Source organism: Anabrus simplex, chromosome 4 (assembly GCF_040414725.1).
Source record: "Anabrus simplex isolate iqAnaSimp1 chromosome 4, ASM4041472v1, whole genome shotgun sequence".
Lineage (NCBI taxonomy): Eukaryota > Metazoa > Arthropoda > Insecta > Orthoptera > Tettigoniidae > Anabrus > Anabrus simplex.
This window is the reverse complement of record NC_090268.1, coordinates 249,195,611-249,217,713: the sequence shown is the minus strand read 5'-3', so window position 1 is coordinate 249,217,713 and position 22,103 is coordinate 249,195,611. Positions and strand designations below refer to the sequence as shown.

The 22,103-nt window shown below is 39.4% G+C and overlaps 1 protein-coding gene across 1 annotated transcript in view; it reads right to left on the bottom strand.

The window, feature by feature from the left end:
• Window positions 1-1,342: 1,342 nt before the first annotated feature.
• LOC136872627 (F-box/WD repeat-containing protein 9) overlaps window positions 1,343-22,103 on the bottom strand; it is a 244,320-nt gene continuing 223,559 nt past the window's right edge. Inside the window, exons 8-11 of the mRNA XM_068227228.1 lie at window positions 8,880-9,138; window positions 4,737-4,859; window positions 4,409-4,567; window positions 1,343-2,154 (exon numbers count right to left, since the gene is read on the bottom strand). Of these exons, the coding sequence (XP_068083329.1) occupies window positions 2,068-2,154; window positions 4,409-4,567; window positions 4,737-4,859; window positions 8,880-9,138 (628 nt within the window). The 3' untranslated portion in view covers window positions 1,343-2,067. The remainder of the gene's footprint in view (window positions 2,155-4,408; window positions 4,568-4,736; window positions 4,860-8,879; window positions 9,139-22,103) is intronic.

Genomic DNA, 22,103 nt, shown 5'->3' with positions numbered 1-22,103 from the left:
AGAGAGGAATAGACAGTTATGCTTATGTTTTGTACATCTACAGAAAGAATATGACAGAGTACCAAGGGACAAGATGATCGGCATACTGGGGGACTACGGGATTAAGGGTAGATTATTAAAATCAATCAAAGGTATTTATGTTGACAATTGAGCTGCAGTGAGGGTAGACGAATAGGTTTGAATGGCATCTATAAAAGTAGGAAAGATCACAATATGAATATAAAGTTGGAATTCAAGAGGACAAACTGGGGCAAATATTCATTTATAGGAAGGGGAGTTAGGGATTGGAATAACTTACCAAGGGAGATGTTCAATAAATTTTCAATTTCTTTGAAATCATTTCGGAAAAGGCAAGGAAAGCAACAGATAGGGAATCTGCCACCTGGGCGACTGCCCTAAATGCAGATCAGTATTGATTGATATTGAATGAGTTCTTGGTCCAATTTGCTTACAGGGGTTAGATAGGACTGTAATCGTTCACCTTTGTTATTCAGACAAATAAGGGTAGAAAATCTCCAGGATGAGGAAAATAAACGTACATGGATATGATTAGTGAAAAGTTCCAAACAATGGACAATAAGCAGTAATAAAAAAAGAAAACATAATGAAGGAGAGAGTCATGAAATGATGGGAATGAAAGACACACTTGACCGCGAATGCTATAGATCATCAGGCCAGAAGAAAAATGTGATAGCCTACAATGTCCTAATCTGTAAAACTGATGAACAATAACATTAAATTGACTGTTGTTAGTTGAGGTGTGCTTTGTCTCTGCTACTGCCACTCACCTCCACTATATGGAATTACTGTTGCAATTATAGAACAACTAACCCGTATGTCCCAATACTGCTGAGACGGAAGAAAAGAAAATGTGATGGTGTACAATGTCCCAATCCCTAAAATGAGCATCTGATGAATGAGGAAAAAGGGAATCGTAAAATAGGAATATTGAAAGTCTAGGCCTTGAATGCCATGATATCATTGAACCAGAAGTCCCTAAATCTTTTTAACAATAATGTATCACTGACTGACTGTTGATGTTAAGTGAGCTTAATTCTGTCTTCAGCTGCTACTCATCTCAGCAACATGGCATTACTGCTGCAACTGAACCATCAAGATGGCTAAACGATAGCTAGTCTTAAAATAAAAGGACAATGGCAATGTTAATCAACCACAGAGAACATTCATATATAGATTGTTTGACTGATAATGTAAGGGCATAATAATTACTTGAAACAGAAAAGTATCCTATAGGTGCAAGCAATACTGGTTAAATATTTTAGAAGTGAGTAAGGCATCAGAACATATTTCGGTTCTGCCTTGTGGTGAAAGATGAGTCTAACAAGTACAATTCAACTGGCTGATGCATGCTCATGACTAGAACGAAGCCAGAGTAGTATTAGTCAAAGGAAATAAAGAGTGAAGCTACAAATTATGATCTATACTAAAATACAATCTGAACACAATACCTATCCAGAAATCAATCTCTTCATTTTATGTTTGTTTACAGTGAAAGGTGCTATAAGAGTTCAACAACAGGTCAGTTTGATTGTGGTGGTGATCAGGATGATTATTATATTATTATGAGAAACAGAAGAGCTACTTGCTGAAAACACACATTTTAACTTCTATGAATATTATAAATTAGTTCAATCTTCATTTTGCACATCTCATACAGCAGCAAACTGGGAGTAAAATAGGAAATAGAGGGAGAGGATGGAGAAAAAAATTTATTTTAAGATTGTTACTTGAATTGAGATATATGAGTACAGATGAGAAGTTGGCTTTTGTCGTCTGGTAGTAATGTATTCAAAAAGGAGCTATTGAAAACCATGATCTTATGGGAATCCAAGGTCAGGTTATCAATACTGTATATTCAATCAAATATGAACAATTGAAAACCATGACCTTACAGACAAATTGCATTCAATAATTTCAAGGAAATTACCAAGCTTCAGACTTCTGTTGATCAGCCCTGGTTATTTAAATTTAAAGAGGTGTTAAAATAATTATCCTCAGTTTCAAACGTGTGCTTTCAGTTAAATAATTACTTTAGTCAAGTTATCGTTAATTAGCTGCAGCAGACTTGGGAATCCATAACTCCACAGCACAATCTGTTCCACCTGCTGCCAGGATGTTGTTCTTGTAGTCAAACTAGAAAACAATTATGCTTTTATTATTATTATCTTACAACTATTATTACTATTATCATATCATGTAGAAGAAAAAGTGTGTGCTCTTCTCTTTTCACCCGTAAGTGGACTGAAGAGAGTGGTGGCCCTTCCACCAGTGTAAGCACAATCGCTGTTTGCCAGCAGCAGATGAGACTTGTCATTAGTGTGCATTACATTTGTGTCAAGCTAGTGAAATTTATATTGCTCTCCATTATCACTGTTAAGAGGTTTAGGCAATTTGCATTTTTTTTTTTTTTTTTTTTTTTTTTTTTTTTTTTTTTTTTTTTTTTTTTTTTTTGCCATTTGCTTTACGTTGCACCGACACAGATAGGTCTTAAGGTGACGATGGCACAGGAAAGGTCTAGGAATAGGAAGGAAGCGACCGTAGTCTTAATTAAGTTTGCATTCTTGGTGCATTCATTAGTGAAAAGTGCAAGTTGTGTTATGTATTATAAACAGTAGTTTACATAGCTATTGTGCTAGAAGGCAGCGTGTTTCAATGCGGGAAGTATCGATGCAACATGCCCACGTGTTTCGTGCCTGGCTGTAGATCTGGAATGACCGATCATCTTCATGTAGGCATTTCTTTACACCCCCTAAGGAGAGTAGTATTTTCCTGAAATGGGAGAAGGCTGTCCAAAGAAAAAAGAAAAAACTGATCCATAAGTGTTTGGTGTATGATCTTCATTTTTGCGATAACATCTTAATAAAAGTAGACTCATTTACAGTGACTGGTGAAAGAGAAGAGATACCAAGACAGTGGTGGAAATTAAAACCAGAAGCATCCACCCAGATATTTCCTAATCTTCCCAAGTATCTCTCTATGACACAACATAATTCGCATCTCTCAGCAAAAAGCAGAAAATTATACTTGATACAATGTTGAAGAAATGTCAAGTAAAAAATAAGAAAGGAATGAGATATAGTGATGAATTTCTCTTGGATTCTCTTCTTTTAAACATAAAAGCTCCCAAGGGTTAGTGGCACTGCTTAAATCGTGACCTGTTGCCTTTGCCTGTCTGAAGGTCATTTGAGAAAATTGGTGAAGGGCCTTAAATATTCGTATGGCATAAATGATCATCTTAATGCTGCCACAGGTCAATTTTTTTTTGTGGAATCAAGGAGCATCAATACTTAGGGATGCCGATATTTGATGAGTTAAGAAAGGAAATTTGCTTTAACTCGCATTCGTTACAAGTGAACGGTTTTGTTGATTTAGGAACATTTATTGCGATGACCATCCATCCACTATTGACTTTCTACTTTACATATGTTGCAGTCCATTTATGTACCAACTAAACTAGCTTTATCCTCTGGCAGAAACTTTTTGAGTACAAAAATTGTGCAGTAAAAATACAAGCTGAAGATAAAATCAGGGAAAAAATTGTGAATGTTGAAGATGAAATTCAAATACCAGACTGGGAAAACAGTTTACCTGATTTAGGTGAGCAGGGTTTTTACAAAGAATGCTTAATGTATCATTTGCCAGATACATAGTGCAAAATATTTCAAAAGTGACTCAGTGTAAATTATGCCTAGCTTTCCTCCACGGCAAACCAACTGATAATGTACCGGTATCTGCTTCGCTAACACTAGTTAAAGATCACAGGTCTACACAGAGTGGAACTTATCTTATGTATGCATTGGAAAGAGTTTATAATGTGCTGTTGTGAGTGGAAAAGATTGTTGCGGAAAAGCTATTGTGTGCTAAGAGTTTGTGGGGTGATATATTTGAGTGTTTTGATAGTTTATATATTAAAGTGAAGTCACCGCAGTTGGGATGCTGTGAAGATCATGTGTTGTTTTTGCTACCTAAACTTGTATTTCACTACTTAAAGCATGTTCAAGGGATTCAATATATGCTTGCTCCTTAAATGTGCAGTTGTACATTCAAAGAATTTCTTCCACAAAAAGGAGATACGAAGGGAGCTGGCTACTTCCAACACAGCTAAACTGTCTAGAAAATACTCTAAAGTGTTCAGTTGCTGAAATCATCTTTAAACATGAGTTGCATGTATCAGTTGATTACACAGATAGAAGCAATAGTACTACTGTAAATGCCCCTGTTTACTGCACGACACAGCAGTAGTGTTGCCAGTGCCATCTGGGTGGCGATCCACAGCAACACGTGGAGAGCGCACACTTTCTCTTCTACACGCTCTGCTATTATTATAATAATACAATATAACATGATCTACATCTCCCCAACTTGGTTATTATAATTGCATACTAACCCTTGTGACTTCCCCTGCCTCAGATGGAATGACGCCAATAAGCTCAGGCTGTCGTGTTGGAGTAAGAACCCTCAAGGTCCTGTCAGTTGAACTGGTGATCACACACCCTAAATTGTGCTGAATTGCAGTCAATTTTCCAGTATGCCCAGTATTGTAACTCTGCAATCAAAATGTAAGTATACTATTAATTAGTGCTTTTTTGGAAGTTCCGTACATCAATAGCATTTTTATAGCCTTATCCTCTACTTTTCCAGCAATTTTTGATTACTAGGGTTCCATGGCCAACTGTCTAACTGTAACCACTGAAATACAATAGTGATGATCTTACCATCACTAGATTGAACAATCCTCCTGCAGGATTCAATAAATGCAGCTGTCCATCACCATCTCCAACATACAAAATGCTGTCATCAAGAGATAAACAAAGCGGCGTATTTCCTCGGCGTTCACCCTGAAAAAGAAAAACATTTTTTTGTCTTAAATAGAATGCCTGGCAAATTGAATATAGGATAGTACATACTATTAACATTGCAATAGATAAGTGGTAAGCTGTATGTTCATGGCTTGCACGAGGACTTCTTTCGATGAGGTTTCATACAAAAAGTGTAAGAGTTTGGTTTTCTGCGTTAATCTATATTAATATTATATAGAGGAAGTTTGTGAGTTAGTTTATTTGTATGTGGAGGGTAAATGGAAACCATTCAATGAACTTGAAAGCTCTAATATATATGCTGGCTTATCAGGGAGCAGGTAGTTTTTAAGAAAGTAGAGAAAATCAGACATTGTGCATGCAAGGCACTAAAGTGAACACACTGACTTAAAAGAGTGCCAACCAAGTGTACTTACAATTCACTTTTCTACATAAAAGTTCAAAAGCATTTTCAAAAGTGAGAGAAACTTTCTTAAGGTGAAAGGCACAGAAAATATGTAGCAAGCCAAAGGAAATATACACTCGGGACCCTTAAAAGGGAATATATAGCCTAATCCGTTGAAGTACAAGTAATATTAATAATAAATGTTATTGATTTTTACGTCCCACTGACAACTTTTGATGGTTTTCGGTGAGAATGAGGTGCCAGAATTTTGTCCTGCAGGAGTATTTTTTGTGTAAGCTACCAGTAAATCTACTGATACAAGGTTGATGTATCTGAGCACCTTCAAATACCACTGGACTGTGCCAGGACCAAACCCACCAACGTGAGGTCAGAAGGCAGTGCCTCAACCATCCAAGCTGCTCAGCCAGGCAAGTAATGTTAAATAATAATGTTATTAGTTTTATGTCCCACAAACTCCATTTACAGTTCTCAGAGAATTTTGTCCTACAGGAGTTCTTTAATGTGCCAGTAAATCTACTGACATGAGGCTGATGGATTTGAGCCCCTTCAAATACCACCGGACTGAGCTGGGGTTGCTAGTTGCTTTACGTCGCACCGACACAGATAGGTCTTATAGCGACGATGGGACAGGGAAGGCCTAGGAGTGGGAAGGAAGCGGCCGTGGCCTTAATTAAGGTACAGCCCCAGCATTTGCCTGGTGTGAAAATGGGAAACCATGGAAAACCATTTTCAGGGCTGCCGACAGTGGGGTTCGAACCTACTATCTCCCGAATACTGGATACTGGCCGCACTTAAGCGACTGCAGCTATCGAGCTCGGTGAGCTGGGGTTGAACCCGTTAACTTGAAAAGTAATGTTCCCTGACCATGGGAACTGATACATTACTTTATGTAGAGGTTGAGGAGAGAGATGAAATATGAAGAGAGGTTTGTCAGAGGAAAGTTATTATTGGACTGATACTATTGTCACCAAGTGTTCAAATCGGATTTCTAATACTGACTTTTCTTTGTTTCTTGCTTTGCTTCTCAGTCTGAGTTCACCCCATTATTTCCCTCCTGTTTTTGGTGTTGAAAATTTTAATCAAAACAAACTAATTACCTCTAATATAACAGGATATTTAAGAATACTAAAATACAAGCTGAAAAATAGACTGTGACCTGCCTAACACACTAAGTAATTACATGCCTAACTGAATAAACTGTTTGACTGGTAGACACAAAATACTTCTGGCAGGTAAAAAGGAGAGGATTCAACACACATCTTCACAAATTATGAGATCATTTCTGCCAACTTATCCACACAAGTGCAAAAGAGTTGGACTTGTACAGTGAAACATATTTATTCTTTATTTCATGATTTCTGGTCTCATTATTTAGTCAAAAGTTCCTTACATTTTCTGGTAGATTCAGAAATCCATCCCTACAACTCTACACTACAGGAAAAACTGTTATAAGTCCCTACACGTAGGAACATGTCCCTAATGTTGGCAGCACTGTCAGAAACATACCAAGACACAAAGATATACACTAAGTCCTTCATCACCACCATTTTCCATTATCTAGCTGTAGCCAGGAAGGGGTAAATATGGTTCCTCTCCACTTTCTTCGGTCTTTCCACCACTCCTCCTCTAACACTGTGTCCCAGTACAGGTTTTTTTTCTCTAATACTGCATTGGATTGTGTCCTTCCATCTCAATCGTGGTCGTCCGTGACTTTCTCCTTCCTTGCATTTTCATCACCTTTCTTGGCATTCTTTCATTCATTTTTTCCACACTAATTTCTTCCCGGATTTTCTCATTCCTTATTTCGTCTCCTTTACTCTTCTGTATCATGCACCTCAAGAACTTAATTTCGGTTGTCTGCATTCGACTTCCATCCTTCTTTGTCATTGTACAAGTTTATTCCGTAAGTTGTTATGGGTACGAAATAAATCTTTGCTTCCACTGCCACATCTTTGTCCCATAACATGTTTCTTACACTATGATAGAAACAGCTTCCAGCTTGAATCCTCTTACTAATTTTAGCATCCAGTCTAGCATTCATTCCCCATTCCCGAGGTATTTGAACGTCTCTGCTACTTCCAGGGGCTTGTCTGCAAGTCTAATCTGACCTTTCCCTTTTTTCTCCCCTCTAGTCATAACATGAGTTTTACTCTTTTCTACACTTATTTTCAATCCACATTCTTCGATCTTCCCATTCACCACATCCAACTGTTCTTGAACCTTCATGTCCTCTTCTCCCCAAATTACAATATCATCTGCATAAACATGTTCATTTCTCTTCCACCATGTGTTGCTTTTGTTGTTCTCGTGATGTCATCCATTACTATTGTAAACAGGATTGGTGACAGAACAGTTCCCTGTCTCAGCCCACTGTCCCAAACTTTAGTCCTGGGGACACAATGTGCACGAGTATCATCACCATATAATTCCCATACTCGAGGCTTTCTCGCGGACAGTCAAGATTTTCTTCTGATGACGCAGAGCACAGTTCTCTGCAAAAGGTAAAGAATTTCACCTTATTTTCTGGATTCAAGGTTATCAACTTCATTATTGGTTCCGTATTGAAATAAGATTACACATAAAATAAAGTACAAAGGTTTAATCCACCTACTCAATACATTTACAATAATTGCAATGTCTATAAGAACATTACAATATATTACGAGGTACTAGTTTCGACCCTGTGTGGGTCATCAGCAGCCTGGCCAAGATGCATATGGATATGCCAAAGTCCTAAAGCAAAAGTACACGGTGGAATGAATATAAAAGAATGAACTGAATATGTGATGGAATGATGTACATATAAAATGGTGAACCACTGAACTGTTATAGATATGATATTGTTATGCTTATCAGTGACAAATAAAATTTTGGATTTATGTCATATACAATTAAACTAAGAATATTTATCATACAATTATTGCAAAATGAATAAAATAAGCTCTGTTGGGGAACACTCTAAAATTGCACGCTCTGTTGGGGAACACACTAAAATTGCACATTTAAAAATGTAATACGTCGGTATTTAAAGCAAAATCCAAATGCTCCTATTGAGTTTCTAAAATTTGGAATGTGTCTTCAGGTGGAGATATAAAGTTCAACATTGGCGCATAGGAAATCTTTCTTGCTTAATGTCCAATAAATCCAAAACAGAAGTTAAATGCTGATAAGGATTGTTCGACGTTCTTGTAATACAATGAATCTTGCTGTGCTAATGAGGAAGGTGGTAGGCTGCAAATGGAGGTAACTATGACAACGCAGCATACTTCGTAGTTACAGCTTTTGCCGCTCACCTGTCAACTTGTGAAAATTTAGATTTTATAATTCCACCTTTACAATACTGTAATTGTCTTTATTACAAAGACTACATTAAATTACACTCGTGAAACATGTTTCGTCCTCTTATAGGACATCTTCAGTCACAAATACAAATACATAACATTAAAAATAAGGCGAGGACACATTAAAATAAGTAAATGCAAAGTCTTTGTATCCTGTGACGCGGTGTGATAGCGTCTCGTCAATCTTCAATGTTAAAATGGTGCGGTGTGAACATGATATGAAGCATGAAGTCCAATTAAAATCATATGTTGAAACTATAAAATTCTGTAATGAAGGAAGAACATTCAACATACTGTGCTATTTCCAAATGTGATCCTCTTCTTGAATATTTTTCCAGCTCGCTGATCCCACACAGAAAGAGACTTATCCTCACTGGCTGACACAATGAAGTCATTAGTCATTGCGAGTGCCAAAACTGGACCTCTATGTGCAAAATATGATGAGATGAATTTGGTCCCTGAGCGAGGGTCATACAAGTTCACAGCACGAGAATACAGCCCAGCTGCAACCACATTTTCATTGCATGCCAAAGACAAAGCAGGACATCTGCACCTGAAAAAACAAATATATCCTTAGCAAGGCCAAAAGTTAAGGTTAAAAGAATTACAAGTGATAAGAAGACAAGACAAACAAGAAAATAAGTTGTCATACTCTTCAAATAACTTAAAGATCTACACAGCCATAGGTTCAGAAGGAATATTTCCTTGTTAGTTTAATCTACTTTGAACTGCCTTCCTTCTGCAGAAAAGTCTCAAAGCTTGCCAAAATTATATCTATTTACTCTGACAATTCAACCACATTAACCCCGATAGGTAGCATTCACCAGTCAGCGCTCAAAAGAGTAATACGCTAATTTTACTAATCTGGAATACATGCATACATACATTTTCTTTATTAAAATATGCTGTTTTGTCTATGCATTTTTTAAAATCTTTAATTATACCTTTATATAGAAATTATAAATATAGTTTTAGTCAAAAAACTGCACATTAATCATAGTCATGATAAATACAAGTCAAAGAACTGCTCTTGCACATTTTACCTATTTTAATGTATTTCTCTTAATCTTGCACATTAAACTCTATTACCTGATTAAAAGTCTTACAAATAAAAAATAAAAAGGTAAATGGAAAAATATTTATGTACACTGCTCAACTTCTTACATACAGTCTGGACACACTTTCTTCTGATGTTCTCCATAAATGGCATGACTGTAGCTGCAGCAAGTCGTGGTCATTCTCTGCTTCCTTGTTTGTTGTTCGCTTCAACTCTGTCTTCTCTCATATCTAGAATTTTTAGGATGGATGTGTTTAACTCATGAGATAACCTTGGAATGTTTTTGAGTCTTTGTTATTGTCACTGTATTGTCAGTTCTTTATGGAGTGAAAGCATAAAATTTTGCCTTTATTCTGGTTTCTTATTTTGGCTGAAAAGGTTTTGTGTGTAAACAACATAGGCATTTACTCTGCCAATATTCATCATGTTATAAAAGAAACAACGGCTATCTTCTAGTTTTCCTACAGTGGTTCATATTTGGCACATCTTGTCCAAGCAGTCAACTCTGCCTTTTGTTTGATTGTATACTTCCCCAATATCAGGCTTCTTTGTTACACCATCAACACAAAGAGAGCTGTGCATGCTTGATGCTAATATCATCCACTTATTTTGTTTGGATTTGTATGACACTATTGTCATGTCCTTGTGAAATAAAAACATTGATGATCCAAACCATCTGGACTCATGTTCGACATCAGTAGCTTTCAGTGGCAGTTCACATTTGTCTTCATTGTTGCCACAACTGTAAATTTACGGTCCTTCAGAAGATGTTGAATTAGGGGGATGCTGGTTCACCAGTTACTGAATGTTACAGATTGACTGCCACCATCAATTTCCTTTACTAGTTCTAAAACAAAATAATCAGCCACAGTCATTCTATTCAGCACTGTTCCCTTTCCCTTGTATACTCTAGTATCTAGCATATATTTGGTTCTATTGTCACAGAAGATTACAATCTTGATCCCATACTTGTTAGGTGTAGAAGGCATGTACATCCTAATAATGGGCATTTCCCTCTATATCCGACGAGCTGTTCATCAATCGTTACATAGCTTCCTGGTTTGTAACTATGAACATCTCCCAAATGACAGCAATGGGTGCAAATTTATCAGTTTCCCTGGTCTCTTTGTCATCAAATCTTCGACAATTGACGATCAATTTAAATCTTTCTGACATAGTTCCACAATACCTATCACCAGAGTACGATGTATCGAACATCATCTCTGTAGATTGTTCTTCAATACAGTAGATAATATTAACAAGCCTAAAACTGCACCAAGTTTCTGCCATACATAAATCTTGACGTGTTCCGTCAGAATTATTTTTATAATGAACTCTTCATAAGGCTATTTCCTTACTAGAATTAATCAAGATTGGTTCAGTTGTGTTAGGAGTGAAGAAAAGTTAACCCTCTTAGTGCCAGGCCTAAAGTGCATACCCATGCAAAAAATGCCAAGTTTATTTAATGCATTTACTTACTTATACTAAAATATTCATAGGAATTGAACTGTTGGTTATAGCATACTGAAATTAGCTCTGATTCTAATCAATATACTGGTATTGGTACATGTCCTACAGTTGATATCAAATCCTAAACTTAAAAATGAATATGTAAATCTGCATTTTTATATGCTGCTACAATTAAAAAATAATTAAAATTCTAAAAAGTATTTTTGAAATTTGAATAAAAGTTATACAAAGACATCACACACAACACATACTATTCATTATGAAGAAAGAAAACAAGAAATAAATCAATGAACATCTTAAAAAATAAAATTTGTTGGGACGTGTATTTCTTCGATTTTCTCATGAAAAGTGTGAATCTTTTTTTGTTAATAATTAAACTTATTTTGAAATAATCTCACTTATATCTAAGTCACAATATTTAAAACTACTAAATATTACTTTCCTACTCTACTATTTCAAAACTGTACATAAATTAAAAACAATTCAAAAATGATATAGTTTGATTCACAGATGATGTTGTTGTTTGAGTCATCAGTCCATAGACTGGTTTGATGCAGCTCTCCATGCCACCCTATCCTGTGATAACCTTTTCATTTCTACATAACTATTGCATCCTACATCTGCTCTAATCTGTTTGTCATATTCATACCTTGGTCTACCCCTACCGTTCTTACTACCTACACTTCCTTCAAAAACTAACTGAACAAGTCCTGGGTGTCTTAAGATGTGTCCTATCATTCTATCTCTTCTTCTCGTCAAATTTAGCCAAATCGATCTCCTCTCACCAATTCGATTCAGTATCTCTTCATTCGTGATTCGATCTATCCATCTCACCTTCAGCATTCTTTTGTAACACCACATTTCCAAAGCTTCTATTCTCTTTCTTCCGGAGCTAGTTATCGTCCATGTTTCACTTCCATACAATGCCACGCTCCACACGAAAGTCTTCAAAAACATCTTTCTAATTCCGATATCAATGTTTGAAGTGAGCAAATTTCTTTTCTTAAGAAAGCTCTTCCTTGCTTGTGCTAGTCTGCATTTTATGTCCTCCTTACTTCTGCCATCGTTAGTTATTTCACTACCCAAGTAACAATATTCATCTACTTCCTTTAAGACTTCGTTTCCTAATATAATAGTTCCTACATCACCTGCCTTCGTTCGACTGCACTCCATTACTTTTGTTTGGGACTTATTTATTTTCATCTTGTACTCCTTACCCAAGACTTCGTCCATACCATTCAGCAACTTCGAGATCTTCTGCAGTCTCAGATAAAATAACAATATCATCGGCAAATCTCAAGGTTTTGATTTCCTCTCTTTGGACTGTGATTCCCTTTACAAATTTCTCTTTGATTTCCCTTACTGCCTGTTCTATGTAAACATTGAAAAGGAGAGGGGACAAACTGCAGCCTTGCCTCACTCCTTTCTGGATTGCTGCTTCTTTTTCAAAGCCCTCGATTCTTATCACTCCAGACTGATTTTTATACAGATTGTAGATAATTCTTCGTTCTCGGTATCTGATCCCTATCATCTTCAGAATCATAAAAAGCTTGGTCCAATCAACATTATCGAATGCCTTTTCTAGATCTACGAATGCCATGTACGTGGGCTTGTCCTTCTTGATTCGATCCTCTAAGATCAGACGTAAAGTCAGGATTGCTTCACGTGTTCCTACATTTCTTCTGAAGCCAAATTGGTCTTCTCCCAACTCAGCTTCAACTTGTTTTTCCATTCTTCTGTAAATAATACATGTTAAAATTTTGCAGGCATGAGATACTAAACTAATGGTGCGGTAGTTTTCACACCTGTCAGCACCGGCTTTCTTGGGAATAGGTATAACAACATTCTGCCGAAAATCGGATGGGACTTCTCCTGTCTCATACATCTTGCACACTAAATGAAATAACCTTGCCATGCTGGTTTCTCCTAAGGCAGTCAGTAATTCAGAGGGAATATCATCAATTCCAGGTGCCTTATTCCTATTTAGGTCACTCACAGCTCTGTCAAACTCTAACCTCAAAATTGGGTCTCCCATTTCATCAGCATCAACAGCCTCTTCATGTTCCAGAACCAAATTATCTACATCTTTACCTTGATACAACTGTTGGATATGCTCCTGCCATCTTTCTGCTTTGTCTTCTTTCCCAACAAGTGGCTTTCCATCTGAGCTCTTAATATTCATGCACCTAGATTTCCTTTCTCCAAAGGTTTCCTTGATTTTCCTGTATGCAGCATCTACCTTTCCCAGGACCATACAGCCTTCGACATCCTTGCACTTCTTCAGCCATTCTTCCTTAGCTGCCTTGCACTTTCTATCCACTTGATTCTTTAGTCGCCTGTATTCTTTTCTGTCCTCTTCATTTCTAGCATTCTTGTATTTCCGTCGTTCATCAATCAGGTCTAGTATCTCCTGAGTTATCCACTGATTCTTAGTTGATCTTTTCTTCCTTCCTAATATTTCTTCAGCAGCCCTACTGACTTCATTTTTCATGACTCTCCACTCTTCCTCTATAGTGTTTCCTTCAGCCTTTTCACTTAGTCCTTGTGCAACATGTTCCTTGAAACAATTCCTCACACTCTTTTCTTTCAACTTGTCTAGATCCCATCTTTTTGCATTCTTTCCTTTCTTCAATTTCTTCAACTTCAGATGGCATTTCATGACCAACAAGTTGTGGTCAGAGTCCACGTCTGCTCCTGGGAAAGTTTTGCAATCCAACATCTGGTTTCTGAATCTCTGCCTAATCATAATGAAGTCTATTTGATACCTTCCAGTGTCTCCAGGTCTCGGCCACGTATACAACAGTCGTTTGTGGTGTTTGAACCAAGTATTGGCAAGGACTAAATTATGATCAGTGCAGAATTCAACCAGCCGACTTCCTCTTTCGTTCCTTTGTCCCAATCCAAATTCTCCTACTGTACTACCTTCTCTTCCTTGGCCTACCACTGCATTCCAGTCTCCCATCACAATTAGATTCTCATCACCTTTTACATATTGTATTAAATCTTCTATCTCCTCATATATTCTTTCAATTTCTTCATCATCCGCTGAACTAGTAGGCATATAGACCTGCACTATTGTGGTGGGCGTTGGTTTGGTGTCTATCTTGAAGACAATAATTCTTTCACTATGCTGGTCGTAGTAGGTTACCCGCTGCCCTATTTTCTTATTCATTATTAAACCAACTCCTGCATTTCCCCTGTTTGATTTCGTGTTGATTATTCGATAGTCGCCTGACCAAAAATCCTGATCTTCCTGCCAACGTACTTCACTTATACCAACTACATCTAACTTTAGCCTATCCATCTCCCTTTTCAGATTCTCTAACCTACCACAACGATTCAAACTTAACATTCCACGCTCCGACTCGCAGAATGTCAGTATCCATCTTCCTGATGATCGCCCCCTCTCGTGTAGTCCCCACCCGGAGATCCGAATGGGGGACTAGTTTACCTCCGGAATATTTTACCCGGGAGGAAGCCATCATCAGTACATCATTCATACAGAGAGAGCTGCATGTCCTTGGGAGGTAGTTACGGCTGTAGTTTCCCGTTGCTTTCAGCCGTGTAGCAGTATCAACACAGCTAAGCCATGTTGAGTATTATTACAAGGCCGTATCAGTCAATCATCTAGACTGCCGCCCTTGCAACTACTGAAAGGCTGCTACCCCCCTTTCGATGAACCATTCGTTAGTCTGGTCTCTCAACAGATACCCATCCGATATGGTTGCACCTGCGGCTCGGCTATCTGCAGCATTGGGACACGCAAGCCTCCCCACCACGGCAAGGTCACATGGTTCGCAGAGGAGGAATTCACAGATAAGAAAATTAATTTTTACTGAACATTATGCATTTGATTACATAACTGAAAATGGGAACATTTATGGAAACACAACTCTATCAATATTTGAATGTATATCACCCCAAAACCCCAAGTTTATCTCAAACAGATGTGCTTAGGAAAATATGTACCACGCAGACCTTTTTCACATTTTGTGCAAATGGTGCGGGATTGCTTTCATTTTCCATCCTTTTCTTTGCTGGCCTTGCTACATACACAGCATTCTCTTTCTTTGCTACCTTCCAATATTTTTAAGCCCCTTAATTATTTCCCCCCCTTTAATCGGATCAATATTGACATTTTTCTTGCAAATAATCCACTCTTTCCCTATATCTCAACTGTATCTGCGGTAAAATCAAACCTCATTCGTATCTTCCCATCTGTGTTCATTATATACAGTATATAACTATTTAGTATCATCCGCCCAAGTTTATTATTGAGACACGCTTTCTTCCAGTACCTCAGAGTTCTTGCTCATCCAAGTATGTATACAGCATTGTGTCACTACTGTCAATACCCCCATATAACTATTGTTGTGAAGAATCATATCAGGTTTTACTATTTTTTTTTTTTTTTTCCCTTCCCTTATCTACATGTATACTATCTTTAGCTTCTGAAATGGTTGACAAAAGGAGTGCAGGTTTAGTTTGTGACTTCTTTTTCCTAAATGCCAGCAAAAGCAATTCATTACACCTAAAATACTTGGCCTCACGCACACCATATTTCTTGTGTACATCTTTTGGCATATATTTTCTACTCACAGTCACTGCAATAAGGTCCCAACTTTATACAAATCTATGGCAAACATTACTGGTAAAAGAATTATCAATGAATACATGGTGCCCCCTGTTCAGTAATTTCACTCTGGATAACAGTGTCTTCACTACAAGATATCAGAGGCCATGTTGTTTCATGACAGCTCTGTATGAAGTGTCTTTGGCCCCTCTATAAACATAAAATGCAAGACAATAGTTGACCACACTGTCACAAAACATCCAGAACTTAATATCCCAACAATGATGGTGTTTATTTGGCACGTACTGCATTAGTGATGAGTGGCTCTTCATTCCGACAGGACTTTCTTCTTTGCTGATATTCTCATGAGGACTGTAATGATATTGGAACACCCGGTTGCCATGTTCAACCACAGGATAAAACTTAGCAGATGGGTTATAACCAGGCTGACTTGGTGTTGGTTGATTAGTGTTGTCAGAGCGATGAAAGAACTTCAAAATTAATTGAAATTGGTTTCAAGAAAACGTTCTGAACCAGGGTACAGTGTGGCACAAACGCCATGACCAATATGATTATTTTTGGTCTTTTTAACATTCCCACATTCAAAATACAAACAAATAAAAGCCCTCATTTCTAGCATTGTCACGTTTTTCGAAGTCATAGTCCCAGAGGAAGGAGACATGTTTTTAGTATGTTTAGCAATGTACTGCATTGCGTACCTGTTTTTTTCTTTTACCAGTAATTGTAAGAAAGTTATGGTAAACATTACGTTGAAATACTCTGTAGGTTTGGAATTTCGTGGTGGAAAATGTTTCGGTCCTGGCATTTCAACATACATCACAGGGAACGGGGGGTTGAACATCTCCCTCTGACACACAATTCCATAATAAATTGTTCATAACCAGATTTGGATCATCATTTACTCCATGATGAGTGTTATCAAAGTTTGTGTTATCATTCTCACAAACAGCCTCATCTTCACTTAAAGAAACATCAGGTGAAATAAAATTGAAGGATTCTGACGGACTTGGCATTGTTTTGTGAGTCACATGCATTGAAAAAAGGCTGAGATGGTTCTACAATGCCGCTAACAACACTTAATGTTTCCACAAAGACACACACAAGGTGCTGTTAGTTGGTACACTTATTTATATCACCTTAACTTCACATAAACATACACATAACCTGAGCAACTGTTGTCACAAACAAAATACACACATCAACAACCTGCCATCTTTAAGAAATGCCTACCACTAATCACTTCCACATGGAGATCGTAACCTTAAAACAATTGACTGCTGACTAGCATGTCCGCCTAAACACAGCACGAGGTCACAAGTATACTCCTGTTAAACCATAACTCCAACTAAGTAATAACTCGTCTTGACCATCAAGACCACCTCTTTATATATATGCCTGGCCAGGCTTCTAGAAAGATACATTTACTTGTAATTATTATTATTATTATTATTATTATTATTATTATTATTATTATTATTATTATCATCATCATCTCGGAATGGGAAATAGAACTGGACAAGAAAGGATTACTTAACCAAGTATACATTGGAGGGTCAAAAACTGGTGTCATGATTAACTGCCTTGCCTTTGCTGATGACGTTGCGCTGCTATCTAGGAATACTGACACAGCAATAGAACAGCTGAATGTACTAAAACTACAAGCAGAAAAAGCAGGACTACAGATTTCTTTCGAAAAAACTAAATATATAACAAACATCAAAATAGCCCCTCGGTACCTGAAGACAGAACACGGTAAAATAGAAAGAGTTGATAGCTTTAAGTACTTGGGTGAAATAGTGCAATTGAAAACTAATGAAAGAGAAGCAAACAACACCAGACAGGAGAAAATGGCTGCGGCTTTTCATAGGACATATCCTAAATACAAGAAGAAAACCATCTCCAGACGAGCTAAACTAAGGCACTACAATACAGTGATTAAAACGGAATGTCTGTATGCTAGTGAATGCCTCCAAATGACAGGAAAAGCGGGACTGAGAGAAGCTGAGAAATTCAAAAGAAAGATCCTTCGCAAAATAATGGGTCCAAAGATTGTGGATGGACAGTATAGGCTGCGAGGAAGGGAAGAACTTTACCGAGACAATGAAAGGCTAACCGAGTCCATGAGAAAACGGAGACTTAAATTCTATGGGCATTTACTTAGAATGGATGAGAAGAGACTAACGAAAAGGATTTTCACAATACTAGACAGCAGACCTAAAGTGTCGAAGAAATGGTTCAGGGAGGTGAGAAAGGATCTCAAACAGGGGGGACTAAATTCAGAAGACATCTCAAACCGAACAAAGTTTAGGTCAGTGATCGACAGATTTCAGGGATTCCATGAGGAACCAAAACTTAACCGTGGGTGGACGGAAGAAAGGAGACAGGCAGCCAGAGAAAGGATGCTAAAGTTCTGGGCTGTGAGGAAGGCTTCCAGAAACATGTAATTGTTGCCTAACGTGGTCTCTAATGGCCGTAAACGAATATATAATAATAATAATAATAATAATAATAATAATAATAATAATTCAAGCTCAATACTTGCATTATTTACCCATGGGTGAGAGAATATTGTTTTCAAGTTATATCTGTTTATCACACTTTTGTCAACATTCCCCCTATAACTTGAAACAATTTCTACAATCTATCACACTCGTCGACTTCGCCTTGGACTAGCTTGTATCTTCTTTTTTGTCGCTGGATGTGCTCTCCTCCCCTTGACCAGCTTGTGCCGTGTCAGGGGTCGGGGTTGCCTCACCGCCAGCCTATTCGTTTGACGATAGTTGATGCACTCTCCTCATGACCAGACTCTGCTGTGACATTAGTAGCCTGTCCCCCAGGCTTACTCTGTATGCGTAACAGTTGGGCGACTCGCCGCAACTCTGATGCGTGGACCTCGACAGCAGTGTTGGCATTTTGTAAGTAGACCCCATGGCCCAGCTGTTTATCCACCTCGATGGGACTAATCCACTTACGCATGAGACCTGTGTGAAACCCTCCAATCTTATTACTGACTGGGTGGTTATGTCGCAGTACTTTTCGGCCTGGCAGCAAGATCTGGGTCTCTTCGACATCTTGAGCCTTGGCCAGGGTAAGGGATCTCTTCTCGAACAAAGCTTGCATCTCCTTGATGTCCTGCTGTTGCTGTTGCTGGCGCCACGCTGCCAGGGAAACAGCTGCATCATCTTCACCAGAAGTGGGTGGTGGACGAATCTCCCAATCTCTGGTGCCGTATAGCTGTCGGCCAAGAAACAGCTTCACTAGGGAATAGCCAGTGACACAGTTGATGCATTGTCACAGAGAAAGAGTGACTGTGGTATCTGACGGTCCCACAGTCGATGTTCTTTTCCTATCAGGTGGACCCGTAGCACCCTTTCCAACTCCTGGTTCCGTTATTCCGTTGGATTAGCCTTTGGGTTGTAGATAGGGGTGGTTCAATGCTTCACACCCCATTCTGTCATTTGCTGCCACTTCCTCGACATGAACTGACTTCCGTTGTCTCACAGAATGCACCATGGGTAACCGTAGCAGCTGAATACCTCATCTTGTAGAAGGCTGGTGATGTGTCCCGTCGTGGCTTCTGGTATTGGAAAGGCCTCAATCTATCTTGTGAAGAGGTCGGTGATTACTAGGAGTCCTGTTTTACCTCATGGTGTTCTAGGGTAAGGACCCATCAAGTCCAGGGCTATGACCTCCCAAGGACGTTGCGGCCATCTTCCTCGCTGACTGGAATCTGCCTTTCTGTTGCTCACCTTGGTGCAGGAGCAGATGTAGTACCCCTTCAAATAGTCCAGGATGTCTTTCCGCATGTTGACCCAGAAGAATCTTTGTCAGATAGACTGATATGTCTCTTCACCTCCTGGATGTTCGGCTTCAGTGCTGTCGTAGAACTTTTTGAGGATGTCCGTCGTGTGTGGTCTGGGATCACCACTACTGCAGGTGTGTCGGAGAGGTGAGATCTGTACATCAAGAGTCCTCCGTTAACCTGGAAGTTCTTGTAGCACATTTTGAATTCCCTCGGGACGAGTCGGCTATCGGTGTTCTGTCTCCTAATCCACTGCGTCATGATCCTACAGGGCTTGTCTTGTTCTTGCCACTGATCACTCCCAGATCAAGTTCCCTCTTGATGGTCATAAGGACAGCTTCTTTGGGCTCACTCCGGTGCTTTCGTGGGAACTCCCTCTCGACAATGGTGCTCCAAGCCTCGGGTTCCATCGCCGGGTGCCTAGATAAGCTGTCTGCTCCTATGTTCGTCGGTCCTGGGACGTGACACACATCAAAATTAAATTCTGCGAATAACAGAGCCCATTGCATCAATTTAGATTTCGAGCCAGAGACCGAGTTTAACCATTTGAGAGCGGCATTATCGGTGTAGAGCTGGAACTTTCTTCCCTCCAAATAGCCTCTGAGTTTGTCCATGGCTAAGACTGCCTTCTCGGCAGTGCAGTAGCGTTGTTTGGTGGAAGATAGCTTGCTGCTGGCATACTCGATGTCCCTTCCACCATCACTCTTCTCCTGGAATAATACTGTTCTTAAGCCGGAGTCGCTGGCATCCGTCTGCAGGCACATCTTTCGTTGAGGGTTGGGATGGGCTGGACAGGGAACATTGCATATCACAGCCTTCATGCCTTGGAATGCTGCCTTTTCCTTGCTGCTCCATTGGAACGGGCAGTTGTTATGGAGTAGATCGGCGAGTGGTATTGCCTTCTCTTCAAAGTGTGGCATGAAGCTGCTATACCATTCACATAAGCCAAGGAATTGACATACTTGTCGCTAGGTCCCGGCGGGCGTTCAGCTTCTTCGATAGCTCGATTCTTCTCCGGTTACCTTTCTAAGCCCTCAGATGTTAGGGCATGGCCAAGATATTCTATGCGGGACTGGGCGAAGTGGCACTTCACCAGTTGGCAAGTCAGTCCATGAATCTTCAGTCATTCCAGTACTTTCCTCCAATGTACAATATGTTCTTGAAAATTCTTGCTGTGAATTAAAATGTCGTCAAGATATACTTGGCAAAAATCTCCAACATATCCTGATAGTACCTTATCCAATAGTCGCATGAAGTTGGCAGGAGCATTCTTCAATCCAAACGGCATTACCGTAAACTGGTACAATCCTCTTGGTGTCATGAAGGCGGTCAGTGGTCCAGAACTTTCCTTGACCTCCACTTGCCAGTATCCGGAGTTGAGATCCAGTGTGCTGGAAACCCTAGATCCACTCACTTGTTTCAGCGAGTCTTTCAGGTCAGGCACAAGGTAGGCATCACTAACGGTCTTCTCGGTCAACCTGTGGAAGTCCACACACAGTCGATACTCCCCATTCTTCTTCTTCTTCTTCTTCTACTTCTTCTTCGGTAGGACTATAGGTGAAGCCCAACAGGATGTAGAGGGTTCGATGAGACCTTGCCCTTCCATCTCTTGAATCTTCTGAATGACAAAGTTGAACTTATCCGCGTTGATTGGATATGGACCTTGCTTGATGGGCGAGGAAGCGCTGTATTCAATGGTGTGCATTACCGTGGTAGTCTGTCCTATTTTATTGGTGATGACTTCCGGAAAGTCGTTTAAGGTGTGTCTCAGCTCCTCTTCTTCACTCGGTCGAAGATGTGTTAACTGGATATCTCCCAGGTCTACGTCGACTTACATATCCTTGCAAGTCTGGAGATTTCCATCGTGCCAGGTGACCCTCGGACGTCTGTCTTTTCCCAAAAAGACTTCATGAGCTGGATAGTCTAGGATCATCTTGTATTCCACCAGAAAGTCATGACCTAATATGTCACGTATCAGGTTCTGAGTCACTGCAACATCAAATACAATAGGCATGTTCATGCATTTAGCGGTTAGTCTGTCCTTGAATGGAATAGGTTACCCCCATCCGCTGCTCCCACTACACTTCCGTGATGGTGAGACTTCATAGGCGGTAGTAATCTGGTGACAGTCCACTTGACAAATGAATGGCTTGCTTGGCTGTCGAGTATGGCTTAAAAGTTCTCGTCTCCTATCCTTGGTGTTGGCCTGTTCTACTCACAATCTGACCAATCCCTCTCCTACATGACCAGGGTTACTTGTCTGTCGTGTCTTGAGGCGCATTCCCATTCACATCCCCCCCCCCAATCCAGAATGGGGCGAACCTAGTTTTCTGAAGTCAAGGCTGGGCACTTGTTCTTCAGGTGTCCCGCTCTTCCACACTGGTAGCACTTCCTAACTGCGCTGGTCTCTTCCGTAGCTTTGCTCTTGTGTTCCTCCTCCAGCTGGGTGATGATTCTGCATAAATCATCAAAGGATCTCTGTTGTGAGACTTTCACTAGGGGTTGAATCTTATCGTGGGGTAGCTCTGTGATGTCTGGTAAGATCTAGTTTTCACTTCCATCCGGGTGTAGACGCTTGAAGAGTTGGTACTTCTG